This window comes from Pithys albifrons, chromosome 11 (genome assembly GCF_047495875.1).
Source record: "Pithys albifrons albifrons isolate INPA30051 chromosome 11, PitAlb_v1, whole genome shotgun sequence".
Lineage (NCBI taxonomy): Eukaryota > Metazoa > Chordata > Aves > Passeriformes > Thamnophilidae > Pithys > Pithys albifrons.
In genome coordinates this window covers 12,087,235-12,106,760 of record NC_092468.1, presented here as the reverse complement: position 1 = coordinate 12,106,760, position 19,526 = coordinate 12,087,235, and the positions used below count along the sequence as shown (strand labels likewise).

The window sequence follows — 19,526 nt, the reverse complement described above, 5'->3', positions numbered from 1 at the left end:
ATTTCTCACAGTAAGCAAATTTTCCAATATGTGAAACTGCCAAAAATCCCCACAAAATAAGAAAACTAGGTTTCCTTGTGAAGAAAAAATATCTATTAAGGTCCAAGTGACATAGCTGCACACTGAGAATGGCTACATTTTACAGAAAACTAGACATTTCTAACCCAGCCTGAAAACCAAAGAAACTCAGAACTTTCAAAATGAAATTAAACTGCATTAATGGCTGGCACCAATGAAATCAGCTGCAACTATTTTGAGGGGTTTCAGAACTACTTTTGGAGGAAAAAAAGCACAAAATAAAAACACAGTATATTTTGAAAATATAAATGCCATTTCTATAAGATACAGGGTATTATACCAAGGGCATATTAAATGTATCCACTAAGCCTCCATTAATAATATCAAAAGATAGCCTATTTAGTAAATGTTAAGCATATACAAAATTATCATGTTCAGAATAGAAAAATGTGTATTAAAATTGTTTGACTAATACTCTCCCAAGAAAAAGTCTTCCTCTCTGACAGAAGATTTATACTAACAGCCTGTTTCTGCTTTCACAGTGCTGTTCTCAGGAGACTGGAGTTAACTCACTAAACATGAAAAACAGCCTTAGATATTTTTCCTTTTAAAGTCAGAACTTTCCTACTCTGACCTGAACATGGAAGTCACTATTCCTGGCCAGCGTTCAATACCCCTGAAATATTTCCAGCCACACAAAAGAGGTACTTTCTCATACTTTCAGCGTGGCAACAACAGACTCATCAGCTGCCAAAACAACAGACCCTTCATTGTCCTGGCATCACGTGCCCACTCTGCAGACATCCAGCAGCCACAGGGCCCTTCTGCAGCCAGCAAAAGCTCACTAGTGCAGGATACAGTACATGTCAGGCCCACAAAGACTGGCCTGCAGGAATTAGTGAAGCAAAAAAAGTCCTGACAGATCATACTTTGGATCAAAGAGTCTGCCAGAAAAGAGGAGGGGAAAAGGCTCCCATTTGTCACTTTTGAGAATGGTGCAATTCTGGAACACTACAAAAACTAGTTCTCTGTATACTTTAAGGTGTTTTGGACTAAGTCAATCCTACAAGACTTACTGATCTGAAAATGAATATCTGAGATGAGGTTCTTAAAGTATTCTTTATTAATATCATTAGAAGTTGCAGAAACAACTTTCTTGTAATAGAAAGGCACAGGGAGACAGCTTTGATAAAATATTCCAAACAAACAGTAACTTACAGTACAAAAGGACAATTTTAATGCACATACAAACCCCAAACATCTCATTCAAAAATATTTCACCATGTTCATCAATAATAATGGGCAATGACTAAAAATATAAATTGTTATTGTACAATAAATATCTGACAGGTGCAAATGGAACAAGACTTATTGCTCTCCACAATGTTTTCCCTGTAGTGTTTTTGTTGTAGTGGGTTTTTTTGTTGGGATCTTTTTGTTTTTTGTTTAATTTTGGCTTCTTTTAAAGTTCCAAGGTTTTTTTAGAATCAGCTTTAGTAACTTATTTCTGGAGGTACTAAACCCCAAACAAAAACAAACAGAACATTCTTAGAGTTATAGAACTTGTCTTGAGTAGTGACCACAACTGGCAGTGTTTGTTCCTTTCACAACTTTAACAATCATACTCCACTCACTCATTGGGAAATGTGGAAGATGTTTAAAAATCAACTTTAGTGGTAAGTCAAGGCTTCTATGGTAGGGTAGTAGTACCTAGTCTGAGGGTTAGTCTATTTTCCTCAATTGAGTGGATTTTATGGCGAAAAATAAGATAAACCTGCTCTGATAGCTTATGCCAGAACAAGCACTGTTCAAATGAGGGCAGAAATTCAGACTAAAAGCTGCATTGGACATTCTAGCTTCAAAAAACAAGGCAAGGGGACTGGGAGCAAATAAGGACTACAGAGGTAATGATGACTTAGAATGAGAATTTCCAATTCTAAAATATCCTTAATCACAGAATCATTAAAACTGGAGAAGACCTTTAAGATCAAGCCCAACCATCAATGCAGCATCACCACCATGTTCACCATTAAACCATGCCCTCAAAATACAGTGACTCAAGAAATCAAAAAGCAATCTGCATCTCCATATGGCTCCACTTTGAGCTTTGAAGAAGGGCCAGTCAGTGAGCCATTTTCCTCACCTTGCACTTGGCAGCAACAATTTCCATCAGTCTTTTAATGCAGGAAAGAGGGCATCCCACACTACCTTGCTCAGAGTTCTGCTTAGTTTGTATAAAATATTGGTTTATACACACATTTAGGAAATATTCGTTTCCTTTATTACTGGTACAACAAGTAATGTGCATATATTTTCTAGGAGCATCTTTGTATAAATAAGACTTTGGGGAGAAAAGCATAGTAGTTGTATAAAAAAAAAGAGGAGCAAGCTTTGAAGTGATTTCTTGTAGCAGTAACTGAGGTTTTTATAAAAACTGTAGTTTATGAGAACAACTCATAAGAAAAGGTACCTAGAATGAGTATAGCTTACTGGTAAACCAAAAGACGAACATTCAATAAACTCCATCACACCTGAATTCAAGAGAATTGGGAATGATGTAAAACAAACTGCTAACTTTCTCGACATTATTGTTTAAATTATTAAGACTTTTCTTCTGGCCTAAGTGTGCACAGTTTTAGAAGTTCTTCAGAGAGGAATCAAGGACCTCCGAAATCTGAATTTTGACAATTATTAACTTGAGTACAATATAGCATTTTTCCCTTTACTACTTGTTTAGAAGCTAATAAACAAAACCATTATCTTTGGTTTGATGCTTAACTACACCAGACTAGTGAATTTTTATTTTTAGTCAAGTTTCTATCCCCAATTTAAATAAATACCAATATTGTTATTGTAGTCTTTCTCCAATACTCAAATTATCTCTGATAAAACTAAGAGTTTGCTCATACCATAATTTTCTGCGAAACAATTGTGTATATACTGGCACGAAGAGAAAGTTTTGTACAATAGATACATTAAGTGATATTTCCAATGGCAGAAAACCAAGACATTAAATTAATATTTGTTTAAGTGACATTTGAGTTCATGGTGATCTTAAAAAAATAAAGCACAATGTCTAAGGATAGTAAAATACAGTGTAAAATCCCCTAAAATTAGACAGTTAATGTGGGAATCCTGCACTCACAGTAGGAACGTTCTGCACAGCATTAACGTGAAAACCTGTTCAATTTGAAACAATGCAGACAGCTAGATTTACCTGGATGTAAATGCCATTTCAAGGTGTTTATAAACAAACACAAAAATGAGACAATGATTTCAGGAAAAAAGGCCTTTAAAACAGGCCACCAGTCTAACTTGACTTTCCAAGTAAGAACATCAGCTTCACAAAACTGTGACACTAATGCAGTTTTATGTTAAGTACCCTTTGACACACAAGCTGTCAATTAAGCTATCACAGTCTTTTGTGACCTACTCCCTTTTAACCAGTTAGGGAGGACAGTCAATAGTAGCTCAAGTTTTAATTCAGTAAGTACCTTGTCTGTTTGCAAAGGAACATTATAACACCATAAAATTCTATTTTTACGGTATTTAGAAAACTGATAAACTAGTGTTTTTTTAATTCTCTCCTTTTAATACACAAGTCCAGAACTTCATTTTCTATGTGTCTTTGCAATAGTGTTTTAGCCAGTGCTGCAACAATCCTGCGCTGTGGACTACCTCACATTGTTACTGAGCTGTGCAAGGTATTCCCGCAGCTCCTTGGCGGCCTGGAACCGGCCGTACCGCTTCTTTGGGTTGGCACACTCGTCCAGCAGGGCCTCCAGGCGCCCGTCTTTGGCAATGTCAGCAGGGGGGTCGTGCAGGAGCCCCCCCGAAGTGCCACGCCACGTGGCGTGTCTGGATAAAAGGTTCTGACAAATAGCATAATAATTGTGGTCCACAGTGACACGAGCACAAAGAATCTCTTTTGAGAAGGACAGACAAGCTTCTTTGTCACAGTCATCAAACTTGCTTTCATACCATACATCCCAGTTTTCAGGTTTATCTGTGAAATATAAGGAGACAGTAAAAAAAGTGAGAGAAGAAAAGAGCATTTGTGTGTCTGAATATCATTAGAAGCTCAATACACAGCAAATTAGTAATATTTAAACCATAAACCAACTTTGTTTAGATAAACTCTTAAATGTGCTAGTCTAAAATTGCTGCATCTGACAGTTTGATACACCCTTCTGCTGAAATGGTCCTGTCAGTATCAAAAATAAGGGAAAGAAAGAAAGAGTAAAACAGATAGCAAAGACATGGAAGCAAAAAAAGCAGCACACGAAATCTGCATTCACACATACCCAGAGCAAAAACTGTAGCACAAGCAAGTACAAGAGAATGATCCACAGCCAAAGTTGAGAAAAACAAACAAGAAAGATGATTTGTTTTAGTAACACAGATTTGGGTTCTCCGGTTGCCTTAGAAACTAATGCTGGCAAGTGGTCTACCAAAGACAAAAAAACATTGCAAAGTAATTGCCATGAACTTCTGAAACTTCATCTTCTGTTTACTTTAAACATGGCAGTACACAAGAATTACATACAAAAAAAGCAGATGCATTCCTTATAATCTTTGCAGAACAACAAAAATTCAGTAAAGCAAATGGCAAATTTATGTACATGTATAAACCCTCCTTTAATATACATTAAGAAGTTAGCAAAATGTGAAGGTGTCCTTGTCACAGCTTTCTTTAACTTAAAACCTGATTTACATATATAGTAATAATATGTAAAAGGTTACTACATGTGAGATCTCCTGAGCTCTCACTATCTTTTGTTAGAAGACTTTTCATCTCAAGTTTCTAGACTACTGCCAGCTTTGAGTAGAGGTCCTTATGGAGTATCAGTTTTGCAGATCCCTCTTAGCAGTGTGAGGTACAAAATAAAATTGATCTGTGCTTGGTAGTGCTTGAGCCTACTACTGGTCTTCTAGTTCATAGCACAGCAGAGACAAAAAAAAAAAGCATACTGAAAGATGACTGCTAAAACTATAAAAAATATTACATAACATCCACAAGTGGAAAAAAAAGCCTGCAAAAGAAAATGGGAAAAAGGACTTCAGCAAACTCAACTATGATATCCCAAACAGAGTGAATTAAGAATTACTGTGCAGTGTTAAGTGGACAGAATGTACATATTAAAATATATTAATGTTAATAAGGCATATTAATGACTCTGGACAGAGATATGTTTAATGAATCTTTCCAAAAGATTAATGAAATCAGTATTGAATGTCAAGTTTATACAAAGACTAAGATATGTCTCATGTCCTCATTTGTTTTCTCTGTTCTTGATTGTTAGACCACAAATCATCCTGCAAATCCCTCATTAGAGTCAAATTAGTCTGAGATTACAGACAACAGATGCAAGTGTAACACTTCCAGCTTCAAGCAGCTACTTGTTCCTATTCCACATACACATCAACTTCTTCCGAGTTCATCTGGTCATCTTTTGTGACTGAGCAATTCAGACATACCACAAAAGTCAAAGTCTTCAGTAACACTATTTTAAGAGGATGGAAAAGCCAAAAAAAAAAAAAACCACAAAGTAAGAGTTCCAAAGTTAATGTACTGGATTATCCAATACATTAAGAGGTTCTCTTGGCAGCCTCATAGTTTTAATCTAAGGTCCAACCAAACAACCCCAAAACATACTTTTCTTTGTAGAAAAGCATGTGGATAAAAAACACAGTCCTCTAGTTAATTCTGCAGCACAAAATATGAAATCTATATGCAAAGCTTAAAGCAAATCCATTCACCCATAGCAGACTGGAATCACTTGGCCTCTTGCCACGAACTTCTGCAGAACCCAGGGTTTCCTGTCCAAGGTCTCCAGCCCTCACGTCTGTAACATTTTCCTCAAACTCAAGAGGAATATGAGCCTGTGTAATGCCACTTTGTCAAACATCTCTCCTGCTGCCACTGCTTTGAGCTTTTACAGTTGACAGAAAGATGAATGAATTTTCTCTATTCCCATTTGGAACCTGCACTAAAATTACCCATTCCTTCAGTTCCATTATTACAGAGCACCATCCGGAACAGCCGAACCCCAGGCAGGCTATGGAACTAAGGCAAAGCAGGCACTAACACTGCCTGGGCATTCAAAGAAAATTGAATGCCAAGACTTCCATTCTTACACAGATGTCTGGAAAAACAAAGGGAACCTCTCCCTTTTACCTGAGGTAGAGAAGACAGCCAGGGAGCTTATCTATCTGTCCACCCATCTGCACAGACGCATCCAATGCCCACTCTCTCTCTTCCCACCCCCACCTCTTCATTTATGCAGGTTTACAGAGTTTAAAAGTGTATGTAAATCATGACCAGGTATGCTCAACACCTCATGAAAGTGACAAACTGGGCAAGTTAATTAGTATTCTAATTGAAGAAGAAAGAAGAAGAAAAAAAAGCTTTCCAGAAGAAAGACAATTAATCTGTTAATTAGTAGTCTAGTTGTAAAGCCAACAAAATAGGCATTTAGCAACTACACATACTTTAAAATACTGTGCTTGCAGAGATAGAAGTGAGACACGTTGGGTGAGGGGAGTGAACTATACTTACTTTGTCTGATTAGCCTTTTGTCTGCTACCAGAACATTTTCTGCATCTACAATAATAACTTTTCCATCTCTTGGTCCAACTGCAAAGTTGTCAAAGCTGACATCAAGGAGGTAGAGTGCAAATTCAAAGTCATTATTTGTCAGCTGCTCAGCTATTTCCATTAATTGCCAGGCCAGATCCACTCGTTTCTCCCATGGTGCATTGAAGTAACTCCAGAGCTCTTCTCCAACGTAATTGACAGCCACCATTCTTCCACACGCCCCCAGGTACTTTGCGAATGGCCAACCCTCATCAGATGGAAAACTCTAAGTATAAAAAAAATTATAAATTTTAATTAAAACAGTTTAGATTTTTAAAGACAAAATTTAGAAGAGAATCATATAAATACCAATACCCATCAACACTATATTTCCACATGTTTCTAAGTTTTGAAGGAAAATAAAACAACACAAAATATATTTATGTGAGCAAGAAGCCTTGCTGGACTCCTAAAGGGAAAGAGTTGGAGGACGTGAAGTAACATACAACCCGTATCTAGCTTTCCATATCCCATACACACACACATATATATTCATATACAGAATTCCACTATCTTTTTCTCTTGGTGTATTTATTACACATCTGTTGTAGTAATGCAAGTATGCACCTCCCACCAGCATAATTTTGCATCTGATATTTTTAATTAAAATCAGTTCTTTTAATAACCTAAAAGAAAAAACTTTACAAAGTGGCATCTCCTTCTCTTCAACACCACCTCTTCCATTTTTCTCAGTTGACTGGATTCCTTTGAGGATCGACTCATTTAATGCAGAAAAGCAAGCTTAGGGTATCTTAATACTTCTAGTACACCTCAACAGTCCACCTCCTGATTAACTGCTACATACATACACTCGGTGTTTATTACACACAGTCACATAACATTTTGATCAAAAGTAAAATCTCTCCAACAGTAGCTTTCTTGAAAGTTAACATAAAAGACTGAATAGTAATAACATACTACAAGCAATTATCAAACAACCCACAACACACCAGAACATTTTTCCTACTTCAGTTGTGCTGAATGTGCCCTAAGACTTCGGTATAAACAGACAAGCATCAAAAAGGTGCCACCGCAAACCACGGAGGAAGAGTGAACAGGAAACTATGTGTTAGAAGAAACCACAAAAATACTAATCTAAGATTCTGTGCTAATTCATAGAAGTTAGCACTCCAAGAATATGACCTACACCAATTCTAGCTGTTAGGAGATACCACCATGTGCACATGCTCCTTCCTCCTGCACTACCTGGCTATTCTGTCACCAGACACAACTCATGATCAATTCCACAACAACAATGTAGCGAAGGTTTTACCACACCTGGATTGAACAGCATGGTGGGTTTCAGGATGAGACACTGGAAGGAAGCACATCATGTAGAACAAATCTGAACTACAACAGCAGTCAGGAAATGGGTGCCTAACATAACCAACCTTGTCTTGCACATGTGAAGAAATTAATATATACAATTGATGTAGTTTGCAATTTTTAGGGCAAAAGCCATTAACTGCTCTCTAAAGTGGCAAAGCATAGAAGACAATTTCTGGGTAAGTAACTGCATTTACCATTGCAAAGGAGAACCTTTCGTGGTTGGTCAAAAGTACAGAGACACATCAATAAAAGAATAGGTTTGAAGTTTCTGGGGTTCCCACATGTCTGAACTTCAACGCTATTTTTATCACCTGATCTACCCATCTAAGCAAACCAGGTCATGACAAATCCCGAGGATAATACAGAGCTAATCTGACGGGTTTGAGAGCAGTATGACATTTTGAAGCTGTGATACCATGTAGCTGAGCACAACTAAATCTCTCTCACCAACTGAACCTGCTATGCAATCAGGATGACATTTTACTCAGCCCCCAGGCTTGTTTACCTGCAGGCTTCTGGGCAATTTATGAAGGTGGTAAGTGTAGCCAAATATCCAGTCCAGGACTAGTCAGGTGATACCATCCACACTTAAGAGAGGGGTTTGGGGGTTGTTTTTGCTTGTTTTGTACTTGGTAAAATAACCTTCCAGCAACGGAAGGGTGTGCTAATTCAGTGTTCCTAACTTATTCTAAACAGATCAATGTAATGAAAACATGGCTGTGGCATCAATAAGCATCACCAAAGTGATATTTCATGAGCATTTATCATTACTGTACTCAGTCCTGACCAAAAAAAAAAACCAAGCAGCAAACGGCTGCTGCCCATCAAATGAGAAATCAGTTATTTACAAAGGAACATGCCACTTCACTCAAAGAAGCAAACTCTAGCTACTTTACCCACATCGTATAAACTCATATTTGTATCTTAAACTGGAGAAAATCTACCTGGTTACATTTTACAATAAACACGGGGCTAACCAATTTCACCAACTGCGCGTAACATTTTTGTATTGCTGCATTTTATCAGCAATAATTCAATGATGCCTAAATATTTTTATTTGACTGTAGATCACTCCACTCCTTTTCTTTGCCACCCTTCTCCTTTTCTATATTCCAATCCTGCCCTGCTTATGACCTTGCCTTCCTTTCCAAATACAACAAGCAGTTGAACCTGGCAACGGATGTGCTACCACTGCACGCAAAGGTGTCCATCTCTCCCAATCCACCAAGTGTGCCCATTTCCATCCCCTCCTTCAAGCCATTTGGAAAGCAAGGACCTAGCACATGCCAGGCTGGTGTTCCATTGGATCAGTAGCCTGATCCCTTAACATCACATCATCACATCATTCTAGGACTGTACTGGTAAAAGGAAGGGAAAAGGCCTGGAACGCCTGGGCAGGTGCAGAAGAAGGAAGGAGCGAAAAGGACTCTGCCAGCAGCAGGGATTTATGTAACAGATTATAAACTGATTTTCAAAGTACAGCGTCAGTCACTGATCTTCTAAACACATCTATTATGCTTCCTGTACCGTGTACACTGAATTTCATGTCACCCCAGAAATTCTACAAGCAGTTTGGTTTATTCAAAAGTAAACACCCTTCACATTACCAGCACAGTATCTGCATGCCATGCTGTAACACAGATAGATTTATAACACTGTGGCAATAAAAAGATCTTTTGACAACAGGCGTTCAGGGAATGTTGCCAACATCTGCACATGTACAAACAACATCTCTGTGTTGGCTCCCTTCCAACTGGCATGTAACAGCCACATCTACACTTCATTACCCAAGCCAGTAGCTGAAGAAGGGGATAAAAATATGTACAAGTGCCTCATTCAGCAGCTTTTATATTCACTTGGTGAATTTGACAAGAATATTAATTTATGTGCAGATCTCTTGTCTTTGCGAGCAGCGATTTGTAACTTTTTGTACTATTCTATTCTGAAAGCAGCTTTTTAAGAGGAAACTGCCACTAGTTTTACATGAGGGTTTTTCTTCATGTATTAAAACTCTGAAAGCCTGTAAGATATGAACACAAAGTTGTATGGTCAATAAACACGTGAACAATTTGCATTTAGAAACAAAAAGCTTAGTAGATCACTGTCAAAAATTTTATTTCTGTGGAGTAATGAATAACATTATTTTAAGTTTTATTTTAATTCTCAAATTAGTAGTATAAATATTTAATTAGATCATTCTGTACTTGAATATGCTATTTGAAGACTTAAAAATGCATTTGACAACTAAGATAAAAACTGACCTCTTGTTCAAAACCAGAAACAGCTGTCTGACAAAAGAATGATTCTCATGCATCCACTCACATTTTATCTGTGAGCATACATACAAGTGCCATGGAAACCAGACAAACTTTTTAAAGTGTTTTAAAATAAAATAATGCATATGAAAACCTACAAACTGGTACTTAGTAAGTTTCCCCTCATTAAAGTTACCTTCTTCTTTTCAGAAGAATACTGATCATTTTCTAACAGAAAGAGGAAAAACAGTAAAGATGACAAAAACTTCTGCTATCTCCGTTCCCAGTGACACATCCACAAAACATTCCAGCTGCCCTAATTAGAGTAGCTTCAAGATATTTCTCTAAGCAAGACTTAAAATTCTAAATAAACTCTGCCAAAGGGACAAGGGCATGTTGTTCCTGAAGGAATAATGCTGCATTTATGTCTTCAAAACAAATACACTGCAGTCTCAGAATACATATTAAGAATTAACAGAGTGAATTTATCACTTCAACTGAAGCATAAAACACACTGTCAGTGCATTTGTCTTCTTCACTTCCATCTGTCTAAACCTGAGAAGATACACAAATCTGCCAGTGGTTTTTGTTCAGAGATGTGAGTTAGATCAGGCAGAAGACTCACCAGCTTGAAGCTGATAAGGCCTATTGTAATCTGCAATAACAGAAATCCTCCTTGAATTAAACACTTAAAAGAATATTAGTTTATCATAATCAAGCATATAATTCATCCTAACAATCAAGACTAAAAACGCCAAAGCAGTTTAAGCAGCAACTGACATCTTTGAGCTATTGTTCCAACTGTACCATTAAAAACCCTTCCAATGACGGCATAAAGTGAGTTCCAGCTCAGAAAAAAACCAAAAGCACACAAAGCCCACGCAAACAAAGAGCTACACCTTATACATTCTGAAATTTAAAAGTCACATGTGAAATAGAGTGGGGACTTCTCTCCTTATGACCCTGACGAATTTCATGGCAACATGACACTCTCCATGATGCCCTGGCTAAAATCATCCTACTAAACTGGGTTTGCACAGGCACAAACTGGAAAGGCAAGCAGAATTTAAGTAATATGCTCTTCAGAAGGAAAGTCAGTCCTCTCTCACAGAACTGTTGATTCTGCAGTGTAAACAAAAGTAGCACTCCTATTAGTCACCAAGGCAAATAAGTAAAGCTCTGGAATCGTGAAGAGCTGGAAAGCAGATTTTTACAATGACGCTTTTCAGATCAAAGGAGGTTAAAAAGCACAGCCTAAACGAAGATGCCTCCTTTTGTCAGGAAATGATCTGCATTCTGGAAGCGAGGTATTCAAATGTATTTCTGAGTGCTAGTGAGTACAATGAAAACCATTTAATCCTCAACTATACGCCAAACCATCTAACATTTACCTAAAACTCCCACAAAGTTATACATCTATAGCCTATGCACACACAGTAAAGAGTCTATTTCATTGAATACTCCAAATAACTTCCCAATGAAATTATGGTTCTTTCATTTATTTGACTTTGTTCCATTTGATTACCTTTCAACCAGTTACTACATACAATTCAGACCAACAAGAGGAACATACCAGGCTTAATTGACACACTTTAGGACAAAAATACAGAACAAACTCTAAATACTCGGAAGTTTTCAATTAAGTTGAACACTTGAACTGTAAAAGTTACATTTCACAATGTCAGCAAAGGTATGCCATTTTTCCAAACAAATTAATGGATAATGAATAAACTTCAGAACAACAGCAAAGCAAATTTAATGTCGTTATTGGTTGTCACCTGCTCAAATTAGTTTGTAGTTCTTAAGCTTGTTCAGATTAAATTTGCAACAGATGAAAATGATCACTGAGTATTTACTTCTCCTCAGCCGTGAGTCTGGAATATACCACTGTAAAGGAGTCCTAGCAGAGATGGCCTACTCTTATTTTTGAAAGTTCCCTTACAAAATGAGAGACTAAAACAAAGCTTCAATTACTTAATTCGGGGAAGTAAATCACAGGTTGACACCAGACACACCAAAACAACACTGATATTACAAGATTTTGAACATGGGGTAAAAAACCTTTGTTTGTGCTACTGAAAACTGCGAGCGTAGAAATTTCTCAGAAGAATTTCTATCTAAATCTGTGTAGTGATTTCCCAGCAGGCTCTAAATTCAGACAGCCATTCATCATAATACATACCCCACCATAACTTCAAGAATTTCTAGACTATTTTAAATAGCCCTTTTACTTTACTTATATGTCTTCGCTCTAGGAAAGCTTCACTAGAAAGAAGGATGAAAATAGTTTTGGTAATTGAAGGAACATAATCAAATATGACATAGTAAACATTGTAAGTACAAGCCAGTTCATCTAGTCACGTCACTGCAAAAAAGGATTCTTCAGTTTTCAATACCACCAAATCAGTGCAATATTCTTGTCATACAAGGCCACTCAATTTAACTCGACCAAGAACAAATTTTCATTTCTTTTAACAACGCGCACAATGGAAATTCAGTATATTAAGATACCAGTACCTGTATGAATCAGATAAAAGTCCACTCAATGACATGGCAGGTAGTGCAGGTAACTGCCTTTAATCCACTACTTGGTATATGGCATCAGATTGATGGATCAGAAACATCAGATTGAGTAATGAAGACAGTTTAAAAGGTACCAAGTATTGAAAATCAATTGACATTCTACCACTGTATTTGGAATAGAACTACAGAAAACAACCTATGACTACAAGAGCGTGTATGATAAAATAATCCCAAGCAAGAACATTTGCCCATTTACTTCTTTCTGAGTTATGTTTGCATCAGCAAAAAGATTCTGGGGAATATTTGGCTAAATTGCCACTTTGAGTGAATTCAGTGCAAGAAATTGTTTCAAATTGATCACAGTTAATGTTTTAATATATGTTTACCAGATGTCAATTACTGTTCTTCCCATAACAAAATCCAACAGAAAGCCCAATGATAACATGAAAAGAAACCAGAGGAATTTTAGGTTATGTGTCAACAGACTGTTCATGCAGAGTAATTACACTGGGAATAGAGATACAGCTGTTTGGCTTCATTTGTTTGTTTTGCTTTTTCCCCACAAGGAATAAGAATGATGGGAAGTTGTGAGAAGAATAAAGTCATTAAGCTTAAGCATTTAGAAAGCTAAAAGTGTATCTGAGGGAGGAGCCATGATCTACACAACCTATTACAAATGCAGAAATACTGCTGTTTAGCACGTAAGTATTGGCATTTTTCTTAGAGTAGGAAAAATAAAAGTCCTTGAGACTTGTAGCTTACATACAAGATACAAACATTCATCATCAGTCTTTGAAGAATCTCCATTTAGACAGGCTGTTAAAAGCTACAGCTCGAGACAGTTCTATTAATACACTCTGGATTTAATTGACAGATACCTTTTATAGTTTTATTACTTTTTCCATTGTAGCTGGTATGGGGGCTGTGTTGAGGATTTGTGCTGGAAATAAGACTGATAATTCAGGGATGTTTAAGTTATAGCTGAGCAGTGATTGCACAGAGCCAAGGTCTTTTCTGCTCCTCACTCCACTAACAAGGGGCATGGGATGGGACAATGCCAGGACAGGTGACCCCAACTGATCCCAGGGATATGTGGTGTCATGCTCAGCATACGGTGCTGGGGGAAGGAAGGTGGGGACATCCAGAGTGACGGCGTTTGTCTTCCCAAGTCACCGCTCCATGTGATGAAGCTCTGGTGCCTGCCTGCCCATGGGAAGTGCTGAATGAACCCCTTGTCTGGCTTGGCTTGTGTGCACAGTCTTTGCTTTGCTCAGTAAACTGACTTTCTCTCAACCCACAAGTTTTCTCACTTTCACTCTTCCAAGTTCTCTCCCCATCCCACTGTGAAGGGAGGGAGTGAGGGGTGCAGGGGCTGAGCTGCCAGTTGGGGCTGAACCACCACACTCTGAAAACAAAGCAAACATACCAACATTTTGATACGACACCTGCAATCCTGCCCCCCAACACCAGAGCCAGCACAAAGGTCAGACTGTGTTGCGAGAGCAGCTCTAGGTGCACTTTTGCCACAACAATTTACAGAACCTTTGTATCAGTTTTGCCAACACAGACGTAAATTCTCTTTTCAGCTAACCAAAAGATCTTAGGAGAAATACAACCACTTCACGGAAAAACACAAAAACAATTTCTTACTTTGGCAGTCTTGAGTTATGATGCAGTTTCCCCAACTCCCAGAAAAAGGATTTTTCTGCTTTAGCCTGGATACAGAGCATTGTTGGTTTTTTAGTGTACAAAACTTAAAACTTTGCCACTGGCAAAATGTGTTGGACAGTGTGTGGTTGCATACCATGTCCCACAGCATGGCAGCTACAGTGGCACAAGAACAGCAGCTCAAAAATTGTAAGAAACAGCCAATGGTGGCTCTGAACAGGAAATCTGGAGGCCAACACACATCAGTGCAAGAGCTCTGGGAAAATTAAGAGGCATGTCTAGAGAACAACTTCTGTAAGAGTCAAAGACTGCACAACAATCTCAGCCTCTACAGAAATGAACAACAGGTGGCACAATGTTTTGGTTCTATCATCAGTAAGTTTATGTTCCTACTTGCCAGTGACAATAAAAATCAATCATGTTACTTCATAAAGCTGATTAACATCCACTATTTAGGCAGACATCACTGTTTTAAAAAAATTAAGGAACTTTCTCCCCTATTGCTATTTTACAAGGCAAACTAGAAGCAGGGTGGTCTATAAGAAGTCATAGGATGAAGATAAATCTGTTTACATCCACGCTGGTTCTATGAATTCTGCAAAGTGTCACACTGCACTCAGTCTGTAATCCAATTAACTTTTTAAATTTTGCTACTTCTTCCCAAGGCAACTTTGGCAAACCTGGATTTGCAAGTGTTTGACACACACAATCATCGTGTTCAGTTACGAATCATACGCCATGCACAGATCCTGTCCCTCCAGGTGATTCCTACTCAAAATACTGTTTTCCATGGAATGAGTTGAAGGAAACAGCAGCAAGTTTTGTTCTTGCTTTTGTCCAAATAAGGTGTCCATGTTCACAAGAAATATTAGATGTAGCAGATTTTGATTACACAACTGAGCTTATTTTAGTAAAAAGTATTCACCTTTATTGCAGAAAATGACCATTGGAAAGAGATGGGTTTGGAGGGTTTCCTATTAGAGATTAAACCTTAAGTTCTTGCATTTAAATGTGAATTCAGATGAAAAATGTGAGAGGATTTAATTAGTGACTTGTTTAGCAAGATTTGACTAAGCTAATATTTTAATATAAAAATATGTAAACTGTACAGAGGAGTGCAGCTGTCTTTTCATTTGCTTAATGAAAACAGCAAAAGAGGTTGATTTGTTCCCTGAGTACACCTACACAACCGCTTAACAAATGTGCACAAAGAAGGTTATCAAGAAAGTTATAAAAAATACAAATACTGAGTTAGGATTATAGTAAATAATCTATACTAAACTGTGCAGTTTTGTATTTTTCATATAAATCCCTCAACAATAGTATCATGCTATGGTTTTAAGCCCAACCTGAAAAATTCCTACAGCAGAAGCTGTAAGTCAGTTGTGACAACACACAGTTTGCAAACAACACCAGTTTAGGAATAATCCATATTCCAAAAAGGCTTCAAACTGAAATCCCAATCTCTGATAAAAAGTCTTATAATCTACAAATTACTATCGCTAGTAGATGACTACAGTGAATTTTCTATAACAAATGAAAGATTAAGCTTTAAATTCAGCACTTATTTACATTTGGCTGTTCCTGCAACACAATTAAACAACATGAATGCACAGAACATGAGAGTTTGATGTTATCTCTGCTTCTAAACCAAAACTGTTACAAATAACAGTGTTTAAACAGTCACTGTTGTGCTCCATAAAAAGCTCAGGGTAAACACAAGCAATACATTTCCTTATGTCTGCTGGTGACAAACTGACAGCATCAGTTAAATGCCTCAATTTATTGATTGCTTTCTTAATTTTAAATTAAAATGTGATTCTTCACATGACATCATACAGGTTTTTCCTTTCCTGGAAGCAGCTGGTTTTTAGAACAACCCTACAAGTCTCATTCCCAAAGCAATACCTGCCTTCATCAATACTGCAGAAACTACACCATAAAACATTTTATATATGTTATGTATAAATACAAACAACCTTCTCTGTAGTCTGTTACCAGTTCTAGAAAGTAACTTCACCACTCAGAGTGCCTCACATCTTGCTGTTGCAAGACCTGCATAAAATAAAATTCCCCATTTCTTACATCTTTCTCAGGTAAAGCTGAGCCTGGAGTGCCATGGAATGGCAAAAGTTCATTCAGATTCATGTATTTAAGATATTTCATTCCCAACTCCAACAAGGGATTCAAACCTTGAGTACCCACTACCAATGTTAATTAAAACTCTTCTGGAGAATGCACTAAGAGTGTTTCAGCACATTAACCTGGCCTGAAGTTCCCCAGAAATATTTTCCAAGATACGACTATTCATCAAAATTTACAAGACTCCGCAGAACCTTTCTGACTTGTTAGAAGGTGACAGACACCACCACCACACTCTGCAGTGGTAAAGGCTGCCTCACTTCCCACCGATCTGACCTGCTCTGCTCTCAGCAGCATCTTCCCTAAATGCCAAGCAAAGTACTTGTTAAGTTCACAGCCAAAGATTTTCTTCTCTTCAACAGATTTGCTTGACATGCTCAGGACTCACCTTCAGCTCATCAAGAAGCTGACAGGAACCAAGGCTTAATCAACCAGTGCTGCCCACTGCCTTTGATCCAGTCCATAACAGTAAATGCTGCAAGTGTGCCATACCCTTTGAGTGCAAAGAATACTTTGCCCCTGCGAATTATGAAGAAACACAGAGCTGTTTTCTGGCCATCCAGGTCTGTGCTCAGTATGTTGGAACCAGTGCTGAAAACTGAAAATCTAAGCTGTATGAAATGCAGCCAAAACAAATGAATTCTCAAAGAATCTCCAAATACAGTTAGCAAAGTAAAGCAGTTTTTATTTTCTTACTTAAGTGGAGCTTCTTTTGTAACTGTGCTCCTCTAACAGGAGCAACTGCACAGCAAAATGGAAGAGACACGTTGTATCCTAAAGTCCGCTGAGAAGCAAACTGCAAACTTACTCTGAAAACAAAACTCAAGAGCTGTGCCTCGAGAGGCTGGAGGGCAGAAGGCACACTACCCAAAAGCATTTTTTTATTTAAGTTCATAAATGCATTTTCTAGAAATGGGTAGGTGAACTTGCAGGAGGGCACAGCCTGCAGCACTGCTTTTTAAGCATTTCTTAGCCTCTCAATAGAGAAACAGATGTTAGTAACAGTAAACATGAAATGTTTTCAAATGTACTTGCAAATATTGTTTTAATCATACACTGGAAAAAGACAAGGACAGTTCAGTAGTTATACAAAACAATTCTAAGTCTACATACTGGAGGCACATTTGGAGTTCCATCGGTAGTTTTAAGAGCCAAAATGCAAAATTCCCCATCTAAACAGACATGCAATAGCAGCAACCAACTGAAGCCAGAGACTAAAAGTTCCCTATAAAATTTTTATGTAAAAATTTCGCTTTAAGCACAAATTTCAGGTCTGTGCACATAACCAGTTCTCCTAATTAAAGAGCATAAAATACGTAACTGCTGAAAATGGAACACTGTTCCTTTGTTTCTTGCTCTATTTTCAGGCTACAAATACCTATTTCTAATTTTTACCAACAGCAACTATATTAAGTCCCTATTAAGAACACGACATAGCACATGAGTCAGTTTCTGACAGAGAAAGCACAACAGCATCGCAGTAAAGACTCTACCCACTATCTATCAAACTATACCCTGAGAAATTAATCACGGACGCCCATGGCTGCCGACGAATAAATTTATCGTGGCAGACGCTGACACGAAACTGCACGAAAGGTACAGGTGCAGCAGAGCAGCAGCCCACGGCTCTGCCCCGCCCGTGTTCCTGCAGGACCGCGGATGCCGCTCGGGACCGGACGGCACAGCCAGGCACAAAGGATGGGGATGGCGTTACAGCCCTGAGGAGGAAGGCACATGGGGAACACAGTCTTTGAGGGAAGAAGGACGAAGAGAGCCGATGAGGCTGAGTGAGCTGAAGAAATGCCTCCTGCCCAAAGGCAGCAACCGGAGCCGCTCTGCTCGGCCCGCCCCGCCGGCACCTCTGCAAGAGACCCAGCGGCGGATCCGGCGCTCCGGCCGCGTTCGGCCCCTCGGCCACAGACACGGCAGCAAAGCCCACGGTCGGGCCGGAGCTCCCGGAGAGGGTCCCGGCGGCCCCACAGGGCCGGGGACCGCCCACCGGGGCACCGCCAGTCGCGCTTACCTGCAGCACAAGCGGCTCGGGGTTGAAGGCGAGGGTGATGAGGAGCTGCATGCGCTCCGAGTCCTTCAGGTTGCGCAGCAGGAAGCTGCCCGAGTCCTTGGTCTCGGCGTAGCGGCGCACCAGGCGGTCGAGCAGGCGCTGCGAGGGGCAGTGCACCAGGTCGGACCAGCCCTCCACGGCGCCGGGGGTGAGCAGCCGCACGTCGCCGTTCAGGCTGGCGAACTCGGTGGCGGGCAGCGCCTGCAGCAGGTCGCAGCGGCCCCTGCCGGTAGCGCGGCGGCAGATCTTGGTGTCGATGTCGGCGAGCTCCTGCGCCGAGCCCAGGCGCTTGAGCACGACACGGCGGGAGCCCTCGCGGGGCTCCCCGTACCGCGCGAAGTACACGTTCTTCACGTTGAAGAAGTCCAGGAGGCGCAGGCGGCCCCAGCTCTCCAGCCGCAGCTGCCCGTTCAGGAACTTGCGGCACCAGCTGGTGCCCCAGCAGGCCGGGCACTTATTGAGCTGCAGGAAGCGCCGCTCCGACAGCTCGTTGCGCTGCAGCGAGGCCAGCAGCGAGTGCGTGTTCAGCACCAGCGCCGCCGCCAGGCTGCCCAGCACTGCCAGCTTCACGTAGCGGTACAGCCGCCCCAACTTCAGCGACACCAGCCGCAGCATCGTCCCGGGCCGCGCCGGGCCCCCGCCCTCCGCCGCACTCGCTGCCCGCCCCGGCCGCGCCGCGGCTCCGGCTCCAGTAAACTCCCCGCGCCGCCGCCCGCCCGATAAAAGGCGGCCAAGTTACTGAGGGGCCGGCGGGGAGGGGGAGGGCAGGGGACGGGGGGCGGCGCCTGCAGCGCGCGGGCCCGGCTGGCCCCGCCCCCGGGGAGGGGCCCGGCCCCGCCGCCGCCGCTCGCGAGCCGCGGAGCGGCCCCTCCCACTCCTGACCCCGCCTTTG

At 40.1% G+C, this 19,526-nt stretch overlaps 1 protein-coding gene across 1 annotated transcript; it reads right to left on the bottom strand.

Annotated features, from left to right (window-relative positions):
* Positions 1-1,118: 1,118 nt before the first annotated feature.
* DIPK2A (divergent protein kinase domain 2A) lies at positions 1,119-19,372 on the bottom strand. Its single transcript, XM_071566747.1, has 3 exons — positions 18,596-19,372; positions 6,578-6,881; positions 1,119-4,024 (listed from the first exon to the last, which is right to left on the bottom strand). Exons 1-3 carry the CDS (start codon positions 19,247-19,249, stop codon positions 3,693-3,695), a joined length of 1,290 nt encoding a protein of 429 aa, XP_071422848.1. The 5' UTR covers positions 19,250-19,372; the 3' UTR covers positions 1,119-3,692.
* Between the last annotated feature and the right edge of the window lie 154 nt (positions 19,373-19,526).